This window comes from Scyliorhinus torazame, chromosome 17 (assembly GCF_047496885.1).
Source record: "Scyliorhinus torazame isolate Kashiwa2021f chromosome 17, sScyTor2.1, whole genome shotgun sequence".
Classification (NCBI taxonomy): domain Eukaryota; kingdom Metazoa; phylum Chordata; class Chondrichthyes; order Carcharhiniformes; family Scyliorhinidae; genus Scyliorhinus; species Scyliorhinus torazame.
In genome coordinates, this window is record NC_092723.1 from 171,442,870 (window position 1) to 171,464,765 (window position 21,896).

General features: G+C 50.6%; 1 protein-coding gene across 5 annotated transcripts in view; it reads right to left on the reverse strand.

Moving 5' to 3' along the window:
* Positions 1-21,896, reverse strand: part of LOC140394407 (acyl-coenzyme A synthetase ACSM3, mitochondrial-like) — a 135,033-nt gene that overhangs the window by 10,235 nt on the left and 102,902 nt on the right. For all 5 annotated transcript variants that reach the window (XM_072481652.1, XM_072481654.1, XM_072481651.1 and 2 more), the window contains 3 exons: positions 14,025-14,126; positions 8,896-9,023; positions 6,067-6,166 (listed from right to left, as the gene is read on the reverse strand). In XM_072481652.1, the coding sequence (XP_072337753.1) occupies positions 6,067-6,166; positions 8,896-9,023; positions 14,025-14,126 (330 nt within the window). The remainder of the gene's footprint in view (positions 1-6,066; positions 6,167-8,895; positions 9,024-14,024; positions 14,127-21,896) is intronic.

A 21,896-nucleotide genomic window follows, 5' to 3' on the forward strand; every position in this document is an offset into this window, starting at 1 on the left:
TCCTGGACTCCCGGGTCCTCCGACACCCCAAAGATTGCCACCTCAGGATTCATTATCACCCCAGTTTTCAGAATCTGGGACATGAGGCGAAATTCTCCCGAAACGGCGATATGTCCGCCGGCTGGCGCCCAAAACGGCGCCAATCAGACGGGCATCGCGCCGCCCCAAAGGTGCGGAATGCTCCGCATCTTTGGGGGCCGAGCCCCAACATTGAGGGGCTAGGCCGACGCCGGAGGAATTTCCGCCCCGCCAGCTGGCGGAAACGGCCTTTGTTGCCCCGCCAGCTGGCGCGGAAATGACATGTCGGGGCGGCGCATGCGCGGGAGCATCAGCGGCCGCTGAAAGTTTCCCGCGCATGCGCAGTGGAGGGAGTCTCTTCCGCCTCCGCCATGGTGGAGACCGTGGCGGAGGCGGAAGGGAAAGAGTGCCCCCACGGCACAGGCCCGCCCGCGGATCGGTGGGCCCCGATCGCGGGCCAGGCCACCGTGGGGGCACCCCCCGGGGCCAGATCACCCCCCGCCCCCCCCAGGACCCCGGAGCCCACCCACACCGCCTTGTCCCGCCGTTCAAAAGGTGGTTTAATCCACGCCGACGGGACAGGCAATTTATCGGCGGGACTTCGGCCCATCCGGGCCGGAGAATCGAGCAGGGGGGCCCGCCAATCGGCGCGGCCCGATTCCCGCCCCTGCCGAATATCCGGTACCGGAGACTTCGGCAACCGGCGGGGGCGGGATTCACGGCAGCCCCCGGCGATTCTCCAACCCGGCGGGGGGTCGGAGAATGATGCCCCTGATGTCCGCGAATCCCTGCCAGTACCCCCTGAGTCTAGGGCACGACCAGAACATGTGCACGTGATTAGCCGACCCCCCGGCGCATCTGGCACAGTTGTCCTCCAGCCCGAAGAATTTACTCATCCGGGCCACCGTCATGTGGGCCGGGTGCACGACCTTAAATTGGATCAGGCTGAGCCTGGCGCATGTTGCGGTCATGTTTACTCTACTCAAAGCTTCTGCCCAAATACCATCCTCCATCTCTCCCCCCCCCCCCCCCCCCCCCCCCCCCCCCCCCCCTCCCCCCCCCCGCCCCGAGCTCCTCTTCCCACTTAAGCTTCAGGTCCTCAGTCTGTGTATCCTCTGCTCCCATTAGTTCTTTGTAAATATCTGAGACTCTACCTTCGCCTACCTCTCCCCTCGATACTACCCTGTCCTGCCTCCCCTATGGCGGGAGGTGTGGGATGGACGGCACACACGAAATCCCGCACCGGCAAGTATCTAAAGTCATTCCCTTCTGCCAGCCCAAACTTCTCCTCCAACGCCCTCATGCTCGGGAAGCTCCCTTCCAAGAACAGATCACCCACCCTCGCAATCCCCGCCCTCTGCCACAGTCGATACCCACCGTCCATGTTCCCTGGGGCAAATCGGTGATTGCCGCAGATTGGGATCCACACCAATGCTCCCACATCCCCTATATGCCTCCTCCACTGGCCCCAGATCCGAAGAGCCGCTACCACTATAGGGCTGGTGGCATACCACGCCGGCGGGAGCGGCAGAGGCGCCGTAACCAGGGCTTCCAAACTGGTGCCCCTGCACGAAGCAGCCGCCATCCGCTCCCAAACCGACCCCGTACCCACCATCCATTTCCTTATCATCACTATGTTGTGATGCCCAGTGATTTCTGCCCTATCTGTCCTGTCCCTATGAGCCCGGATTGAGATCAACTCCCCTCTCACCACTGCCTTCAGCGCCTCCCAGAGCACCGCTGCTCAGATTCCTCCGGTATCATCTACCTGCAGATAATTCTGCATGCATCTCCTGATTCTCACACACACCACCTCGTCCGCTAGCAATCCAACGCCCAGTAGTAGTTGCTGAAGTTCGGCAACGCCAGCCCCCCATCCCCTCTGTTCCTTTCGAGCATAAGCTTCCTCATCCGTGGGTACTTCCCCGCCCAGACAAATCCCAGGATAATTTTATTCAGCCTCTTAAAGAAGGACCTTGGGATGAAAACGGGGAGACACTGAAATATGAACAAGAATCTCGGGAGAATCGTCATCTTAACAGTCTGCACCCTCCCCACTAGTGACAGCGGGAGCGCATCCCAACTCCAAACCTCCTCCCTCACTCGTTCCACCAGTCGGGACAGGTTGAGCTTATGCAACTTGCCCCAGTCCTGTGCCACCTGTATCCCCAAGAATCTGAAGCTTTCTCCTACTAGCCTGAACGGCAACCCCTTCAGCCTACTCTCCTGCCCCCTCGCCTGAATTACAAACAACTCGCTCTTAGCCACGTTCAGTTTATATCCTGAAAACCGGCCAAATTCCCTCAGGGTTTCCATGATACCGTCCATCCCCGCCATTGGGTCCGATAACAGCAGGTCATCCGTGTATAACGAGACTTTATGTTCCACTCCCCCCCCCCCGGACCAGCCCTTTCCAGTCTCTTGAAACTCTCAGAGCAATTGCCAGGGGCTCTATGGCCAGCGCGAACAGCAGTGGGGAGAGAGGGCAACCCTGTCTTGTCCCGTGGTGCAGTCTGAAATAATCTGATGTTGTCCTGTTCGTCCTCTGGGGGCCTGATATAACAGCCTAACACAGTCAATGAACCCCTCCCCGAACCCAAATCGTCCCAGCACCTCCTACAGGTAGTCTCACTCGCCCCGGTCAAAAGCCTTTTCCGCATCCATAGCTATCACTATCTCTGCCTCCCTGCTCTCCGGGGGCATCATAATCACATTAAGCAGCCTTCTTAGATTGACCACCAGTTGCCTACCCTTTACGAACCCGGTTTGGTCCTCCGCAATTACATCCGGTACACAGTCCTCAATTCTAGTCGCCAAGATCTTGGCCAGTAATTTAGCGTCTACGTTGATCAAAGAGATCGGCCTGTAAGACCCACAAGCCTCCAGGTCTTTATCCCGTTTCAGAATAAACGAAATAGTGGCACGCGACATCGTCGGGGGTAGAACCCCTCTGTCTCTTGCCTCGTTAAAAACTCTGACCAGCACCGGCCCCACTATCTCGGCAAACTTTTTTATAAAACTCCACCAGATAACCCGGGTCTTTACGTGACTGCATGACCTTCAGGCCCCCCAATACCTCTTCAATCCTGACCAGGACCCCCAAGTCCGTCAACCACCCCCCTACCCACTCTTGGGAAGGTCAGTGATGCACTAAGCGTCAAGAACCACAAAGACATGTGAGACTTTAACTAAGGCTTTAATATACTACATGGGAGACTTACCCGACACAGACGACCCCAGACAGAATGGGGCCGGTCCCAGAAGAGGGTTCTTATACGTAACTCCCGGGGGAGTGGCTAAGGCGGAGCTCTCCGTGGCCAGGTCGGGTTACCTACCAGTGACCGAACCTCTGCAGAGCTACAGTACAATACACAGTATTACAGGGCCACGTTACACACTATTATATACTATGTACAATGGTAGGGAAGTACAATGGTGTATCACCACATTCACCCCTTGTTTAGAAGGAAGTCCGGGGTGAAAATATGGAGTAGCAAACAGTGACAGAGTCCATCAGGAGGTTCCGTGTCGTCAAAGGTCGAGATGAACGATGGGTTTGGTCGATCTCTTTGAACGTCGGAGCTGCGGCGCTGAGGTAGTGTCCGGTGGTATCCGTGCGGTCGGTGGTGCTGGGTCGCGAGGCGGCATGACTTCCACCACCGCTTCGTCTGGCTCGAGGCGAAATTGCGGGATGACAGCGGCCGGCACGGAGTAGTAACAGGCCGAGGGATCGACGGGAGCAGAGAGGGAGCGGGGTGGAGGTTGCGGGGCGGGGGCGGCAGGGGCCCCAGAGGGGGCCAGGTCCTTGATGGAGACGGTCTCCTCACGCCCGTCGGGGTACGCTATGTACGCGTACTGTGGGTTGGCGTGGAGGAGATGGACTCTCTCCACCAGGGGCTCCGCCTTAGATGTCCGCACGTGCTTGCGGAGCAGGACGTCTCCCGGGGACAGGAGCCAGGATGGAAGTGATGTCACGGATGCCGATCTCCTGGAGAAGAGAAACATCCGCTCATGAGGGATAGCATTCGTTGCAGTACACAAAAGAGACCGGATGGAGTGGAGTGCGGCAGGGAGGGCCTCCTGCCAACGGGAGACTGGTAGGCCTTTGGACTTGAGGGCTAGCAGCACGGCCTTCCAAACAGTCGCGTTCTCCCTCTCTACCTGTCCGTTCCCCCGGGGGTTGTAGCTGGTCGTCCTGCTCGAGGCAACGCCCCTGGCGAGCAGGTACCGACGCAGCTCCTCGCTCATGAAGGAGGAGCCCCGGTCACTGTGAACGTAATTGGGGTAACCGAACAGCATGAAGAGGTCGTGCAACGCTTTGATGACGGTGGCGGAGGTCGTGTCGGGGCAGGGAATGGCGAAGGTGAACTGCGAGTACTCGTCGATGACGTTGAGGAAGTACGTGTTGCAGATGTGGGTGGGGAGGGGCCCTTTGAATTCAATGCTGAGACGTTCAAAGGGGCGGGTGGCCTTGATTAGGTGCGCCTTGTCTGGCTTGTAGAATTGCGGCTTGCACTCCGCACAGACTTGGCAGTCCCTAGTCATGGCTTTGACCTCCTCGACTGGGAGACTTACCCGACACAGACGACCCCAGACAGAATGGGGCCGGTCCCAGAAGAGGGTTCTTATACGTAACTCCTGGGGGAGTGGCTAAGGCGGAGCTCTCCGTGGCCAGGTCGGGTTACCTACCAGTGACCGAACCTCTGCAGAGCTACAGTACAATACACAGTATTACAGGGCCACGTTACACACTATTATATACTATGTACAATGGTAGGGAAGTACAGTGGTGTATCACCACAGTCAGTCCGTCCAGGAATCGCCTCATCCCCTCCGGTCCCCTGGGGGATTCCGAAGTGTACAGCTTACTATAAAAGTCCCTAAACACCTTGTTCAGCCCTGTCGGGTCCCCCACCAGATTTCCCTCCCCATCCGCTATCCTTCCTATCTCCCTAGCCGCTTCTCTCTTCCTTAGTTGTTGCGCGAGCATTCTGCTGGCCTTCTCTCCATGCTCATATATCGCGCCTTTTGTCTTTATAAGCTGCTCTACCGCCTTGCCTGTAGTCAGCACCCCGAACTCGGCCTGCAGCCTCTGTCGCTTCCTGAATAACTCTGGCCTCGGGGACCCAGCGTAGCTCCTGTCCATCCGTAAAATTTCCTTAACCAGTCGGTCCGTTTCTGCCCTATCTGTCCTGTCCCTATGAGCCCGGATTGAGATCAGCTCCCCTCTCACCACTGCCTTCAGCGCCTCCCAGAGCACCGCTGCTCAGATTCCTCCGGTATCATTTACCTGCAGATAATTCTGCATGCATCTCCTGATTCTCTCACACACCACCTCGTCCGCTAGCAATCCAACTTCCAGCCTCCATTGTGGGCGCTGAAAGCTATCCTTACAAATCTGTAGATTTTACCAGTGCCGAGCATGGTCCGATATGGCAATTGCCGAATATTCTGCCCCCACCATCCCGGCCAGCAAGTCCCTACTCATGACAAAGGAATCAATTCGGGAATACACCTTGTGTACGTGGGAGTCGTACGAAAACTCCCTTGCCGACGGCCGGCTAAATCTCCACGGATCAGCTCCCCCCATTTGCTCCATGAACCCTCTCAGTTCCTTTGCCATTGCTGGCAACCTACCCGTTTTTGAACACGACCGATCCAGGCTCGGGTCCAGGACTGTGTTAAAGTCCCCACCCATGATCAGTTTGCGCGAGTCCACGTCGGGGATCTTCCCTAGCAACCTCCTGATAAAATCCACATCGTTTCAATTAGGGGCATGCACACGAACCAAGTCTACTCTCACCCCTTCGAACTTACCCCTAACCATAACAAATCTGCCTCTCCCATCCGCAACTGTACCTTCCGCCTCAAATTGAACCCTTTTATTAATCAGGATCGCAACCCCCCCTAGTCTTAGTGTCGAGCCCCGAATGAAAGACCTGACTAACCCATCCCTTCCTTAGCCTAACCTGTTCTGTCTGCAGCCCAGTCTGAACAAAAGAATCTGCTCACAACATATGATTAAACTTGTGTTGGTTCTAAGCATACCTCTCCTCTGATTGGATCAGGACTGCTGACCACTGCTGACTCTGCCACAGCTGGATGCTCTATCAATGCGCTTTCTACTTCAAATGGTCCAATACGGTACCTGTGACATATTTGCAAAAGAGTCATATATTATTGACATTATTGGCTTACATTAAAGTATCTTTAATGCATGATATTTGTTCATATTTTACCATAACCATTTAATGTTTTTGAAGCTTAACTGGTACTGGGTATCACATTGGGGCAGCACGGTAGCCTTGTGGATAGCACAATTGCTTCACAGCTCCAGGGTCCCAGGTTCGATTCTGGCTTGGGTCACTGTCTGTGCGGAGTCTGCACATCCTCCCCGTGTGTGCGTGGGTTTCCTCCGGGTGCTCCGGTTTCCTCCCACAGTCCAAAGATGTGCGGGTTAGGTGGATTGGCCATGATAAATTGCCCTTAGTGTCCAAAATTGCCCTTAGTGTTGGGTGGGGTTACTGGGTTATGGGGATAGGGTGGCGGTGTTGACCTTGGGTAGGGTGCTCTTTCCAAGAGCCGGTGCAGACTCGATGGGCTGAATGGCCTCCTTCTGCTCTGTAAATTCTATGATTAGTTCCCCTTATTATGGCCTACTCCCAGTTCTGTACTACTGCCACTCTTGAACTTGTTGCTGGCTGGTGGTGCAGGAGTGGACTGAGTGAACAATCTCCTCCAGGAACTAAATATAATGACATACTGTTGCAAATTAGTTGTCCACTCTGGCATAATATATTGACTGTTGTCTTGTGGTCCCAAAAGCTGGAGATTGTCACTGTTATTCAGGGTTGCAATGGCTCTGCATCTTCTTGGGGGCCCATTTACGCTCAATTACACCTGCACCTAACAGGTTCAGCGACTGCTCAGGAGCACATACATTTAGATCAATCAGAATAATGAACTCTCCACCTTCGCTGGTTCCTCCCTGCCCACATTCTGGCTCCCCTTCAGTCAACCCTGCTCTGACGAGCGGGATGCGGAAGAGGGCATGGATGGGGAGGACATGGGGCCTGGGCAGGCATGGGAGACTGCAAATCATGTGTACCAGGTCCAATGCGCATGGGAAGCTCTGATCACCTCCAGGTTCACCGACTAGGGGGACTGGCCAGCGGCACGGACATCTGATCCCACCCCCACAAACTCCTGCCCTCTATGTGGCAATATAGGGGTGACTGAAAAGGTGAATGGTGAGAGGAGGCATGAAGCACTTACCCTGGCAGAATGGAGTGATTCATTTTTTTCTGGCATTGCACACCTGCCCACTTGTGGGGGGGTGCTGGCTCTCACCATTGCGGCCAGTCTCGTGGGCAAGATTTGTGGCCTTGCTGGAGGGTCTCCTGCTAGCCTGATGGTAGATAATTGCCCTTCTCTCCTCCAAGGCATCCAACATTCTTATGAGAACCACTCAGGAAATTGTGGAGCTGGCTTCTTCCTGGCTGCCATCCTGGTTTGACTGTGGGCCAGTGATGTGGAGGCGTTTAAATGTAGCGCCTCCGCCTTGATTGAAGTGCTCAGGTGATCTCCGGGCAGGCGAATCAGACGCTTGATGCCATAGGTGCGGCGTTTCTCACCTGGGGAATTTTTTTTTCAGTGTCTAAAAAGTGTAGTCTGGATTGCGCTGCTCGGGTCAGCAATATTCGCACCAGTTTCCGTGCAGAATCTGACACATTGCCAAATTTTGGGACTGACTGACATATAGCCATATGAGTCATGAGGTGAAGCGGGGGGAAATGGAGTTGGCAGGCGAAGACAAGGGGGGCAATGTGGAATCATGAATTTATTTTCAATAAGTACAATTTATTCACAGTGATGGAGCACCCGTGACCCTGAGGAGACATCAAAACTTCTGAACTTTCTTCACCCTACCACAATGCTTTGGTGCAGCCTGACATCTACAGCAGTGGCAGAGGCAGATTGCTATATTCTGATGCCCGTGATGACCGCGGCAAATATCCTCTGGTATCCTGCAGGCTGGAGAGCCCCGGGCTCATAAGTGTGTCCTGTTCAGGGGCAGAAGAACCCTTGGCGACATGTGCTTCTGGGGTTCGTGTGGGTACAGACAGCGGGAATTGTGAGCGGTTGCATACCCATGGATTGTCCTGAGTGGAGGCCCCTGGGGTGTGCAGCTGACATTTATCCTTCCTGTGGGTGCTAGAGGGAACTAGAAGAGGACTTGCCCTGGTAGGTGACGGCCATGCTGATCTCCTGGGAAACAGCCTCCCAAGCCAGAGAGTGAGGTTGGTGTATTTCTTTGGCCCGTCCCTGCGGTAGATAGCATGCCATTGGGCCTGAACTCCTTGAATAAGGGCCTCAAAAGCCCTGGTCTTGAAAGCTGGTGCTGCCTTTTTCTTGAGGCTGCTAGTCTTTTCCCTCTGGGTTCCGGATATTCTGTACCATCTGGTGAAGACATGTGGGCTGGAGAGTGTGAGATGAATGTGCTAGACTGGTGTTTAAATATGGCGTCGGGACCTTCAAACTTGTTAGTTGAGGGCGGGCGGAAAAATCAGCTGCTGGCCCGCCAGAGATTTGGAGCAGAATTCCCTGTGCATAGTTAATGAGGTTCCAAGCACTGAATTCTGGCATGGGATTCTGCCAATCAGGTCAGCAGGACAGGCACCCCTGGAGCCACCTACCACTGCATTCAATCTAAAAATGGAAGAATTCACCCGTGATCTTTTAGAAATATAATTTGTAATATTTAATAAAATTAATCGATATTCAAGGAGTCTATCTGTATTGTAAATATAATAACTCCAGCTCAGCTCCTGTGTGAAACACTGAGTAAATAAAATGTGAATAATTGGATCACTGTACCCGGCTGATGAAATTATATCATCTGTTCTTCCAAGATACCAAATGTATCCATCCTCATCCATTAGACCACGGTCTCCAGTCAAATAATAGTCTTCCCGTAGGACTGCAGCAGTTCGTTTTGGATCATCCTAGCAACATACAAATAAAGCAGCTCCAAGTTCAAAAATAAGATAGTAACAATTTTAAAATAGCATATGCTTTGTGGTTAAAATTCCATCCACCTAAATCCTTTTCCCCCCATACAAAATAGTTATTGCTTTAGGGAAAAAGATATACATATATACCAGGATGCTAAACAGATATTAGAAAACTATTTGAAATTCAGAAGACCTATATTGAGGTCAGGTCTGTATGAAGTTTAATTACCTTTTAATGCTTCTTAAACCTAGTCTTCACTATATCCTTGTTGTTCCATACTTTAGTCTCCTGAACATGGTTCATTTAATTTAAATTATGGAGGGACACGCTTGTATTGGAAGCAGTTCAGAGAAGATTCACTAGGCTGATTTTGAGAATGAAGGGGTTGTCTTTTGAGGAAAAGTTGAACAAATTAGCCTATACTTATTGGAATTGAGAAGAATGAGACGTGATTGTATTGAAACATAGAAGATTCTGAGAGGTTAAGACAGGATAAATGGTGAGAGGGTGTTTCTCTTGGTGGGGAATATAGAACTTTGGGACACTGTTCCTAAATAAACACACAAGAAGAGAAGGAAAAGGAACAGGAGCAGACTACACTGCGAATGGAGTCTGCTCTGCCATTCAATGCAATCATGGATTAAATGGGCTCCAACTCCCATTTCTTCACATGCTCCCTGTAGGTCTCCCATTTAATGCTGACATTATGAGAATTTTTTCTTTGGAATTCTCTTCAACAAAGTGCGTTGAAGGCTGTGCCATTGAATATGTCAAGTTAGAGATATTTGTTTCTCTATAAGGAAGTTAAGGGTTGTGTGTGTTAAGTAATGGGTGAAGAGACATTGCAATTAGTTGTCTCATTTATGTTAAGTATCCATTAATTGACACTGATATGTAAAGGGGCTTCAGGTGGACTCTGTCAGGCGATGTATATTTAGAGTTTTGTGCAAAGGCTGTTGGAATGAAATAAATGTGTGTTTGTGAAAAAAGAACAGAACTTTAGACTCTTCATATCACAGCAACTAAAACGTCTAACAATGTGTGTGGGAAGGAAGTGGAGTTAAGACTACAAGCAGATCAGCCATGATCTTATTGAATAGTAAAACAAGCTTGATAGGTCGGATGGACTACACCTGCTCCTAATTCTTAGGGTTTAAATAATAAACTGAGTTGTTCCTCCTCTCCTGGTACTGCTCAGGAGACCTTCATGGATACCTATATGAGTTCATTTTCGGCGACAGACATGAGGACAGAAACAGATAGGGAACATCCAGGGCCTTAAAGGCACCAGCACCATTAATAGTTTCAGGCACTGTTCAAACCCCATGGGAAAGTTAGAAGGTTTCTTTTGATGCTGTAGGTAATGGGGTAAAATTAATGCGTGTACATTGAATGAATGCTGAAGGAAATTAATGCATGTGGTGCCAGCAGCTGTCAGTTACATTCTAGAAGCCTTCAAAGATGTGAATCATAGGATTTACAGTGCAGAAAGAGGCCATTCGGCCCATCGAGTATGCACCGGCCCCTGGAAAGAGCACCCTACTTAAGCTCACGCCCCCACCCCCCCATCCCTGTAACCCAGTAACCCCATCTAACCTTTTTGACACTAAGGGGCAATTTAGCGTTGCCAATTCACCTAACATGCACATCTTTGGACTTTGGGAGGAAACCGGAGCAGCGGGAGGAAACCCACACAAACATGGGGAGAAAGTGCAAACTCTATACAGACAGTCATCGGAGGCCGGAATTGAACCTGGGGCCCTGGAGCTGTGAGGCAGCAGTGCTAATCACTGTGCCACCGTGCTGCCTCGTTGTCATGAATGACACCATCCAAGCAGCAGTCTAGATGCTTCTGCAGACTGCCTTGGAGGGAGCTGGTAAGAAGCTAGTACCTTTGTGCCAAGTACAGATGCAGAACTGAGAAAACGTGTCTTGGTATTGAGAACAAAGCCACAAGAATGAGGAAGGGTGCTGGATTGAACGTGGATTGTATTTTCATTCAAAGTAATTTGGAGTCATTGACAGGTGGAGATTTTCTAAACTGTGGTAGGGTAGCAGATGATTATGGCTGGATGAATGAGCTCAGCAGCTGCCAAGAATCGCATGGTTATTTCCCCACCAAACGTACTATGTCTGAAAGGAGGGCACCGTGAGTGTGTAAATGACAAAGTGCATTCTGCAACACATACAGAAATACCAACCTATCGACTAAAAAAAGTTAAAAATATAAATGTTTCGCAGCAAGATGAACATCTTGCCAAGGTCATCCCCACACCTCCACTACTTGCCTTCAAACAACAACGCAACCTCAAACAACTACGCAGCCTTCAGAACAGTGACCACGACACCACGCAACCCTGCCATGGCAATCTCTGCAAGATGTGCCAGATCATCGACATGGATACCACCATTACACCTGAGAACACCACCCACCAGGTACGTTGTACATACTCGTGCGACTCAGCCAACGTTGTCTACCTCATACGCTGCAGGAAAGGATGTCCCAAAGCGTGGTACATTGGCGAGACCATGCAGACGCTGCGACAACGAATGAACGGACATCGCGCGACAATCACCAGGCAGGAATGTTCCCTTCCAGTCGGGGAACACTTCAGCAGTCAAGGGCATTTAGCCTCTGATCTCCGGGTAAGCGTTCTCCAAGGCGGCCTTCAGGACGCGCGACAACGCAGAATCGCCGAGGAGAAACTTATAGCCAAGTTCCGCACACATGAGTGCGGCCTCAACCGGGACCTGGGATTCATGTCACATTACATTCATCCCCCACCATCTGGTCTGCAAAACCCTACCAACTGTCCTGGCTTGACACAATTCACACCTCTTTAACCTGGGGTTACCCCATCTCTGGATCTGTAAAGATTTAATCACCTGCTAATGCTCGTATTCCAAGCATTGTCTGGCATCTTTGAATCTGTCTATATATATGTTTCTGGAACATACCTCTTCATTCACCTGAGGAAGGAGCAGCGCTCCGAAAGCTCGTGACATCGAAACAAACCTGTTGGACTTTAACCTGGTGTTGTGAGACTTCTTACTGTGCTCTCCCCAGTCCAACGCCGGCATCTCCACATCATATTTCTTTAAAGCAGTATTTTGGAAGCAGGGCAGAGGTAAATCATCTTCAATACATCATGGCCAACAATGAATACATAACAACACAGCTGAGGCAGTTCATTGTTGTAGTTGTTTTTGGTATCACATAGCTGGCTATGGCATATATTCAATAACAACAATGCATATTTATACATAACTTTTGTGCAGTAAAAGGTGAACTACAGGAGCGTTATGAAACAAAATTTGACACCGAACTGCAAGAGAGGACATTAAGGCAGATGAAAAGATAGGATTAAGGAGTGTCTTGAAGGAAGAGTGGGAAATTGAGAGCTTAGAGACTTGGCAACTAAAAGCATAGTCACCAGGTTGGGGCAAATAAAACAGGGATGTTCAGAATAGGTGGGGTGAAGATATCTTGGAAGATTGTAAGACTGGAGGAAAGAGAGGAGACAGGGAAGGTCATGGAGTGATTTGTAAAGAAAAACGATAATTTTAAAATTGAGGTATTGCTTAGTCAGAAGCCAACATAGAACAATGATGGGTGAATATGCAAGATAGGACACAGGCAGTAGAGTTTTAGATGACTTCAAGTTTACAGGAGGTAGAATGTGGGAAGTCAGTCAGTTATGCATTGGAATAGTTAGTTCCAAAGGCAACAAAAGACATGGATGAGAGTTTCAGCACAGATGAATTGAGGCAGAGTGGATTCTGGTCATATTTCGAGGAGGAAAGGCACTTCAAAGGAGCATTATAAAACAAACATGCCCTGAGTTACATGACGCTTGGTCAAAGGTCTAATGTTTTAAGAAGGGCCTTAAAGGACCAAAGTGAGGTAGTGAGGTATAGTGAGGTTATTCCCGAGCCTAGAGCCCAAGCACCTGAAGATGTGGCCACCAATGGTCAATGGGATACTCAAGAGGCCAGAATTAGACAAGCATAGATATTGCAAAGAGTTGTGGGGCTGGAGTTGATTGTGGAGATAGGGAGGAGTGAGGTCATGCAGGGAACTGACTTAATCTCAGACTGTTGCCAGGGAGAGAAATGCAGTTTGGACCTCGGGAATGAAGTTTCGAATGGCATCAATTCTTAAAGGCATTTGGAAAGTATTTTTCAGTTCCCTGTGTATAAATTACCAACAAGTATGGAACCAAGAGACTGGCAATTTGTCCACATTTTTAAATCAGGCAAATACTAAAAGTTCTGTTAAGATCATTACATGGTCAGGCAAGTGCTAAATATACACCTTCTAACCCCCTGCCCGGTCAGTGACCTGTACTTACTTCCCTGCTGGGTAAGTTAGTTTAGCAGTTTGAGATCTGTCGAGGATAGGAAGAATGCCTCCAATATTTTGATGTGGAGATGCCGGCGTTAGACTAGGGTGAGCACAGTAAGAAGTCTTACAACACCAGGTTAAAGTCCAACAGGTTTGTTTCGATGTCACTAGCTTTCGGAGCGCTGCTCCTTCCTCAGGTGAATGAAGAGGTATGTTCCAGAAACACATATATAGACAAATTCAAAGATGCCAAACAATGCTTGGAATGCAACCATTAGCAGGTGATTAAATCTTTACAGATCCAGAGATGGGGTGACCCCAGGTTAAAGAGGTGTGAATTGCATCAAGCCAGGACAGTTGGTAGGATTTCGCAGGCCAGATGGTGGGGGATGAATGTAATGCGACAGCTAGTGACATCGAAACAAACCTGTTGGACTTTAACCTGGTGTTGTAAGACTTCTTACTGTGTCCAATATTTTGGTTTTAGGCATCCAAATGATCTGAGTAAATCTCACTATCCCACTAAGTAAGCAGAATCATTAAATCAAACAAATGACATATTCGTCAACTAACACAAAGTACATCATTATCTTTTATGATAATTTAGAAATATTTCAGCCAAGTACTTGAAATAAGATTACTGTACAATGTATCCAGAAAAGAGGCCAAGTGGTCTAACAGGCTTCAGTCGAATGGCAATTTCACCTTCCATTCCAGGAGGAACCTCATTGCATTTCTCATCAATAATCTGAAACGAGAATAACAAGAATTCTAAAACTGCGAATCACAGCAGAAACAATTATTTCTAGGACTCTCAATAAATAACTTTCATGTTGGCCACTCAGTAACCTATTTATTTAGTTTAGATTTTCTGCGAGGTGTACTTTCTTAATGGTGTTCCAATTTTCTGAAGAAATTCTTGCAGAAATACTCTCGACTATTATTTCCTGTCAGTTTCTGTTGGCACGTTTAGCACCACAATGGAACTCTTTGATTTCAAGTTAAATTGGTGTTGCTGCACCAATGATGTTATTGGGCTACAAATTTTCCATGGCCAAAATGTTCCCCCAGTGGGTTTGGAGGTGGTGTGTGTGTGTGTGGGAGGGGGGACGACGACATAAAATTGAACACACAGGATTCCCTCCAGCCCCAACACAGGCACAATTTTAAAGTGAGGCGGGCAGGACCTGCCCATATTAAGGGCCTTAAATGGCCACTTAAGGGCATTATCCCACCAAGCCTAAATTTTTAGGCTGGTAGGTAGGTGCCTGTTGTACCAGGTGGCAAACAGAAAAACGTCTTTAACCACGATCTCAGATCCTGCGAAAAAAGGCAAGGCGTCTCAATCTGCAGGCCCCTTCTGATTTAGTGTGCCCTCCCCTCAGGGACCTTGGAGCTCCGGCACTCGCTCTCCCTCCCACCCACCCCGGCCTATTCAGGACACAAGATTGTTCTCCCTCGTGATCACGAGGATATCCCCTACCCTCTCAACCCCGGGACTCTTGGAACTTCCCTGAAGTGTGGTCCTGACATTGGCAGCACCTCTTCTGGTCACTTCAGCACTGTGCCTAGAGGGGCTGGAGAGCTGTCAGTTCATCAGATTGTCTGACAGCTCTCCAAGGCAGGACTTCTAACCAAGGGTGGACAAAAGTCCTGCCTGCTGCCAATCAATGCTCAATTTAGTGTAAAATGGCAGAGTGCCTGTCAAAGTCGACAGAGGTGCAGTCCCTGCCGACTCTCAGAAATACGGCCACCCTGAAAATTCAGGCCCACATTAAATAAGCCTCTTCCTGCTTAACTGAGGGGCTCTCCCATGCTCAATCTCCGTTAACGTCAGGTGGGAATGTATTGGGAATGTTGCCCAAACTTGTTACCTTCACTCTCTGTTCGCATAATGTCCACCAGAGGGGTTTTGGTGAAATCAAATATGTAAAATCTCCCATTGCATTTAAAGTTTTGTCTATTCCTGCCACTTTAGCTCATTGGTAGTAGTCTCACATTTAAATTAGAAATTATTATGGTGCAGAGGGAGGCCATTTTGTCCGCATCAGTTCTCCAATAAGCATTATGACAGAGACAGGGCAGCACAGTGGTGCAGTGGTTAGTACTGCTGCCTCACGATCCGGTTCGATCCCGGCCCTAGGTCACTGTCTATGTGGAGTTCCCATATTCTCCCCGTGTCTGCATGGGTTTTGCCCCTACAACCCAAAGATGCGTAGTGTAGGTGGATTGCCCTACACAAATTTGTCCCTTAATTGGAAAAATGAATTGCGTACTCTAAATTTATTTTAAAAAAGGAAAAGGAAAATGACATAAGGGGATCAAGGGTTATGGGGATAAGGTGGGAAGATGGGGATGAGAAACTTATCAGCCATGATTGAATGGCGGACAAGACTTAATGGGCTGAATGGCCTAATTCTGCTCCTATGACTTATGGTCTCATGACTTCGTGAATTTTTCTCATGCCCCTGCACATTGTTTTTATTCAAATAATCATCTAATGTCCTCTTGAATGCCTTAGTTGAACCTGCTTCCACCACACTTTCAGGCAGTATATTCCAGACCAAAAACACACAAAAACGTTTTTTCTCACATCACAGCAAGGTAGCAGTTGTTTCACAGCACCAGGGACCCTCAATTCCCAGCTTGGGTCACACTCGTGTGGGTTTGCTCTGGGTGCTCCGGTTTCCTCCCACAAGTCCCGAAAGACGTGCTGTTAGGTGAATTGGACATTCTGAATTCTCCCTCAGTGTACCTGAACAGGAGCCGTAATGTGGCAACTGGGGGATTTTCACAGTAACTTTTAGTAGTGTTAATGTAAGCCTACTTGTGACACTAAAAAAGATTATTATTATTATTACATTTACTTCTTTTGCAAATCACTTTAAATCTGTGCCCTCTCGTTTTTGATCCTTTTCTGAGCGGAAACAATTTCTCCCATTCTACTTTGTCTAGCTCTCTCATGATTTTGAACATCTCTATCAAGTCTCCTCTTAGCCTTCCTCTCTCTAAGGAGAATAATCCGAATCTCTCCAATCTATCCTTATGAATGAAATTTATCGACTTCCGGTTGCGGCGATGACCAGCTGAGTCGCACGTTTCGGCACCTCCCGTTTTAACGGACTTTAGGGCTCTTATTGGGAGCCCCAACGGAAATTTTTCACGGCCAAACTCAGTGTGAGGCGATAAAGGAAGGAGTCCCCCCGGGTGTGGATGGAAAGAAGCGATAGTAGTGGCCAGATTGCGGAGGATCCTCTGGAGCAGCGGCAGAGAAGAGAAGGGAGTAGCAAGATGGCGGCTGAGGGAGCCCAGATGGTATGGGGCCCGGAACAGCAGGAGTTCCTCCGACGATGTGTGGAGGAGCTCAAGAAGGAGGGGCTGCCGCCGATGTTGCTGGCGATTGAGGGATTGAAGGAGACGCAAAAGACCCAGGAGATGGAGCTCCGTGGAGTGAAGGCAAAGGCAGCCGAGAATGAAGACGAGATACAGGGCTTGGTGGTGAAGACGGAGACGCACGAGGTACTACATAAGAGGTGCATAGAAAGGCTGGAAGCCCTGGAAAATAGCTCGAGGAGGAAGAATTTAAGGATTTTGGGTCTTCCCGAAGGGTCAGAGGGAGCGGATGTTGGGGCGTATGTGAGTACGATGCTCCATACTTTAATGGGAGCTGAGGCCCCGACGGGCCCCCTGGAAGTGGAGGGAGCATACCGGGTCCTAGTGAGAAGACCGAAGGCAGGGGAAATACCGCGAGCAATAGTGGTGAGGTTCCACCGCTACAAAGACAGAGAGATGGTCCTGAGATGGGCTAAGAAGACACGGAGTAGCAGGTGGGAGAATGCGGTGATCTGCGTGTATCAAGACTGGAGTGCGGAGGTGGCGAGAAGGAGGGCGAGTTTCAATCGGGCCAAGGCGGTGCTCCACAGGAAAAAAGTGAAATTTGGAATGTTGCAGCCGGCAAGACTGTGGGTTACACACCAGGGCAAACACCACTACTGCGAGACGGCGGAGGAGGCGTGGGCATTTATTCAAGAAGAGAAGTTGGACTAGGTTTGAGGAATGGATGTTTGGAAAGAAGTAGCGAGGTGGTGGGAAGGAATTGTAAAGGGGGGAGAGGGGGAGGGCTTATCTGGAAAAATGTTGGACGGGAGAATTTTTTCTCCACCACCCCCAGAGGGGGGGGGGGGGGGGGGACACACACGAAGAAATGTGGGCGCCGGTGGGGAAGGGGACAGGGAAGGGGAGAGGGAACTGCGCCATTAGGGGCGGGGCCGAGAGGGAAGCGCGGGCTTTTTTCCCGCGCTACAGAAATTGTGGCGGGAAAAGTGGGCGCAGGAAGGGAGGCCAAGGGTAAACGGGGGAAGCCGAGGTCAGCCAGAGTTTGCTGACTCCCGGAAGCAATATGGGGGGAGCAATCAAGCTAGAAGGGAATCTAGGGGGGGGGGATATTAACTGGGTTGCTGCTGCTGAGGGTAAGGGGGAGCTGATATGGGATGGGATGGTCGGGACGGGAGGGCGCCGTCTGGGGGACAAACGGGTGCGTGGGACCCGGGTGAGGAGCTGGTTTAAAAAAGGGGATGGCTAGTCGACGATGGGGGGGGGGGGTTAAAGGGCCCCCCAACCCGGTTGATCACGTGGAACGTGAGAGGATTGAACGGGCCGATTAAGAGGGCAAGGGTATTTGTGCACCTAAAGACGCTGAAGGCGGATGTGGTTATGCTTCAAGAGACGCACCTGAAAGTGGCGGATCAGGTCAGATTAAGGAAAGGATGGGTGGGACAGATTTTCCATTCGGGATTAGATGCAAAAAATAGAGGGGTGGCAATACTGGTGGGGAAACGGGTACTATTTGAGGCTAAGACCATAGTGGCGGACAGTGGGGGCAGGTACGTGATGGTGAGTGGCAGATTGCAAGGTGAGGCGGTGGTGCTGGTGAACGTATATGCCCCGAACTGGGATGACGCGGATTTTATGAAGCGTATGTTGGGGCGCATCCCGGACCTAGAGAAGGGAAATTTGGTATTGGGGAGGGGCTTCAACACGGTGCTGGACCCAGGGCTGGACCTGTCCAGATCTAGTACCGGGAGGAGGCCGGCAGCGGCCAAGGTGCTTAAGGGGTTTATGGAGCTGATGGGAGGAGTAGATCCCTGGAGATTTGCTAGACCGAGGAGTAAGGAGTTTTCCTTCTTCTCCCACGTCCATAAAGTATACTCCCGGATAGACTTCTTTGTCCTGGGAAGGGCGCTGATCCCGAAAGTGGCAGGAACGGAATATTCGGCTGTAGCCGTTTCAGATCACGCCCCACACTGGGTGGATCTGGATCTAGGAGAGGAGAAGGAGCAGCGCCCACTTTGGAGATTAGACATGGGACTGTTGGCAGATGAGGGGGTATGTGGAAGGGTGAGGGGATGTATTGAAAGGTACCTAGAGGTCAACGATGATGGAGAGGTGCAGGTGGGAGTAGTATGGGAGGCGCTGAAAGCGGTGGTTAGGGGGGAGCTAATTTCCATAAGAGCCCCCAAGGGGAAAGAAGAGGGTAAAGAAAGGGAGAGACTGATCGGGGAGATTCTGAGGGTGGATAGGCAATATGCGGAGGCCCCGGATGAAGGGTTATACAGGGAAAGACGGAGACTACAGACGGAGTTTGACCTGCTGACCACGGGTAAGGCGGAGACGCAGTGGAGGAAGGCACAGGGAATACAATACGAGTATGGGGAAAAGGCGAGCCGACTGCTGGCCCAACAGCTTAGGAAGAGGGGGGCGGCGAGAGAGATTGGAGGAATTAGGGAAGGGGAGGGAAGGATGGAACAGAGGACGGAGAGGGTGAATGGGGTGTTTAAGTCATTCTATGAGAGGCTGTATAAGTCCCAACCCCCGGAGGGGAAAGAGGGAATGATGCACTTCTTGGACCAGTTGGAGTTCCCGAGGGTTGAGGAGCAGGAGGTGACAGGTCTGGGAGCGCAGATTGAGGTGGAGGAGGTGGTAAAAGGAATCGTGAACATGCAGGCAGGAAAGGCCCCGGGACCAGATGGGTTCCCGGTGGAATTTTACAGGAAATATGTGGACCTACTGGCCCCACTCCTGGCGAGAACCTTCAATGAGGCTAAGGAAAGGGGGACACTACCCCCGACGATGTTGGAGGCGACGATATCGTTGATCCTGAAACGAGACAAAGACCCGCTGCAGTGCGGGTCATACAGGCCCATCTCCCTCCTAAATGTAAACGCCAAGTTACTGGCCAAGGTGATGGTGACTAGGATAGAGGACTGTGTCCCAGGGGTGGTACATGACGACCAGACAGGGTTTGTTAAAGGCAGGCAATTGAATGCCAACATACGAAGGTTACTGGGGGTGATGATGATGCCCCGACCGGAGGGGGAGGCGGCGATAGTGGTGGCGATGGATGCAGAGAAGGCATTCGATAGAGTGGAGTGGGACTACCTGTGGGAGGTACTGAAGAGATTTGGATTTGGAGAGGGGTTCATCAGATGGGTTCAGCTCCTGTACGGGGCCCCGGTGGCAAGCGTGGTTACAAACAGGCAACGATCCGACTATTTCCGATTACATAGGGGCACAAGACAGGGGTGTCCCTTGTCCCCGTTACTGTTCGCGTTGGCAATCGAGCCATTGGCCATAGCGCTGAGGGGCTCTAAGAAGTGGAGAGGGGTGTTTAGAGGAGGAGAGGAACATCGGGTGTCATTATACGCGGATGATCTGCTGCTATATGTGGCGGACCCAGTGGAGGGGATGCCTGAGATAATGCAGACACTCAGGGAGTTTGGAGAGTTCTCGGGATACAAATTGAACATGGGAAAGAGTGAACTATTTGTGATGCACCCCGGGGAACAGGGCAGGGGAATAGACGATCTGCCGCTGAGGAGAGTAGCAAGGGACTTTCGATATCTAGGGATCAAGGTGGTTAGGAACTGGGGAACTTTGCATAAACTTAACTTGACACGACAGGTAGAGCAGATGGAGGAGGACTTTAAAAGGTGGGACATGGTGGCCCTGTCATTGCGGGTAGGGTACAGGCGGTCAAAATGGTGGTCCTCCCGAGGTTTCTTTTCGTGTTTCAGTGCCTCCCCATACTGATTACAAAGGCCTTCTTCAAGAAAGTGGATAGGAGTATTATGAGCTTTGTGTGGGCTGGAAAGACCCCAAGGGTAAAGAGGGGGTTCCTGCAGCGTAGGAGGGACAGAGGGGGACTGGCACTGCCGAGCCTGAGTGATTACTATTGGGCCGCCAACGTGTCTATGATATGTAAGTGGATGAGGGAAGAAGAAGGAGCGGCGTGGAAAAGGCTGGAGATGGCGTCCTGTAGGGGAACAAGTTTAAAAGCACTGGCGACAGTGCCGTTACCGTTTTCCCCGAAAAAATACACCACAAACCCAGTGGTGGTGGCGACTTTGAAGATTTGGGGGCAGTGGAGACGACATAGGGGGGTGACGGATGCCTCGGTGTGGTCCCCGATAAGGAACAACGACAGGTTCGTCCCGGGAAGGATAGATGGGGGATTCCAATCTTGGCAACGAGCAGGAATTGTAAAATTGAAGGACTTGTTCTTGGACGGGATGTTCGCGAGTCTGGGAGCACTGATAGAAAAATACGAGTTGCTACCTGGGAATGCCTTCCGATATATGCAAGTGAGGGCATTTGCAAGGCACCAGGTGAGGGAATTTCCACAGCTCCCGGCGCAGGGGATCCAGGGCAGAGTGATCTTGGGAGCATTGGTTGGTGATGGTAAAGTGTCCGATATATACAGGGAAATGAGAGACGAGGGGGAGATGATGGTAGAGCAGCTAAAGGGTAAATGGGAGGAGGAGCTGGGGGAAGAGATTGAAGAGGGGCTGTGGGCAGATGCTCTAAGTAGGGTAAATTCCTCGTCCTCGTGTGCCAGGCTCAGCCTGATCCAATTCAAGGTTCTACACAGGGCGCATATGACGGGAGCAAGGCTGAGTAGATTTTTTGGAGTGGAGGATAGGTGCGGGAGGTGCGCGGGATGCCCGGCAAACCACACCCACATGTTTTGGTTATGTCCGGTATTGCATGGGTTCCGGGTGGGTGTGGCAAGAGTGATCTCAAAGGTGGTGGGGGTCCGGGTCGAACCAAGCTGGGGGTTGGCTATATTTGGGGTTGCAGAAGAGCCGGGAGTGCAGGAGGCGAGAGAGGCCGATGTTTTGGCCTTTGCGTCCCTAGTAGCCCGGCGAAGGATTCTACTTATGTGGAAAGAAGCTAAACCCCCGGACGTGGAGGCCTGGATAAACGACATGGCAGGGTTTATAAAATTGGAGCGAATAAAGTACGCACTAAGAGGTTCGGCTCAGGGGTTCACCAGGTGGTGGCAACCGTTCCTTGACTATCTCGCAGAGCGATAAGGGAAAACAGGAAAGACAGCAGCAGCAACCCGGCGGGGCGGTACATGTGGGTCCTTGTTTTTTTTTTGTTCTTTTCCATGCTAGTTGTTTACAATTATATTTATTTTTTCAATGTTATTATTTCTTTTTCTGCACTTGTTGTTAGT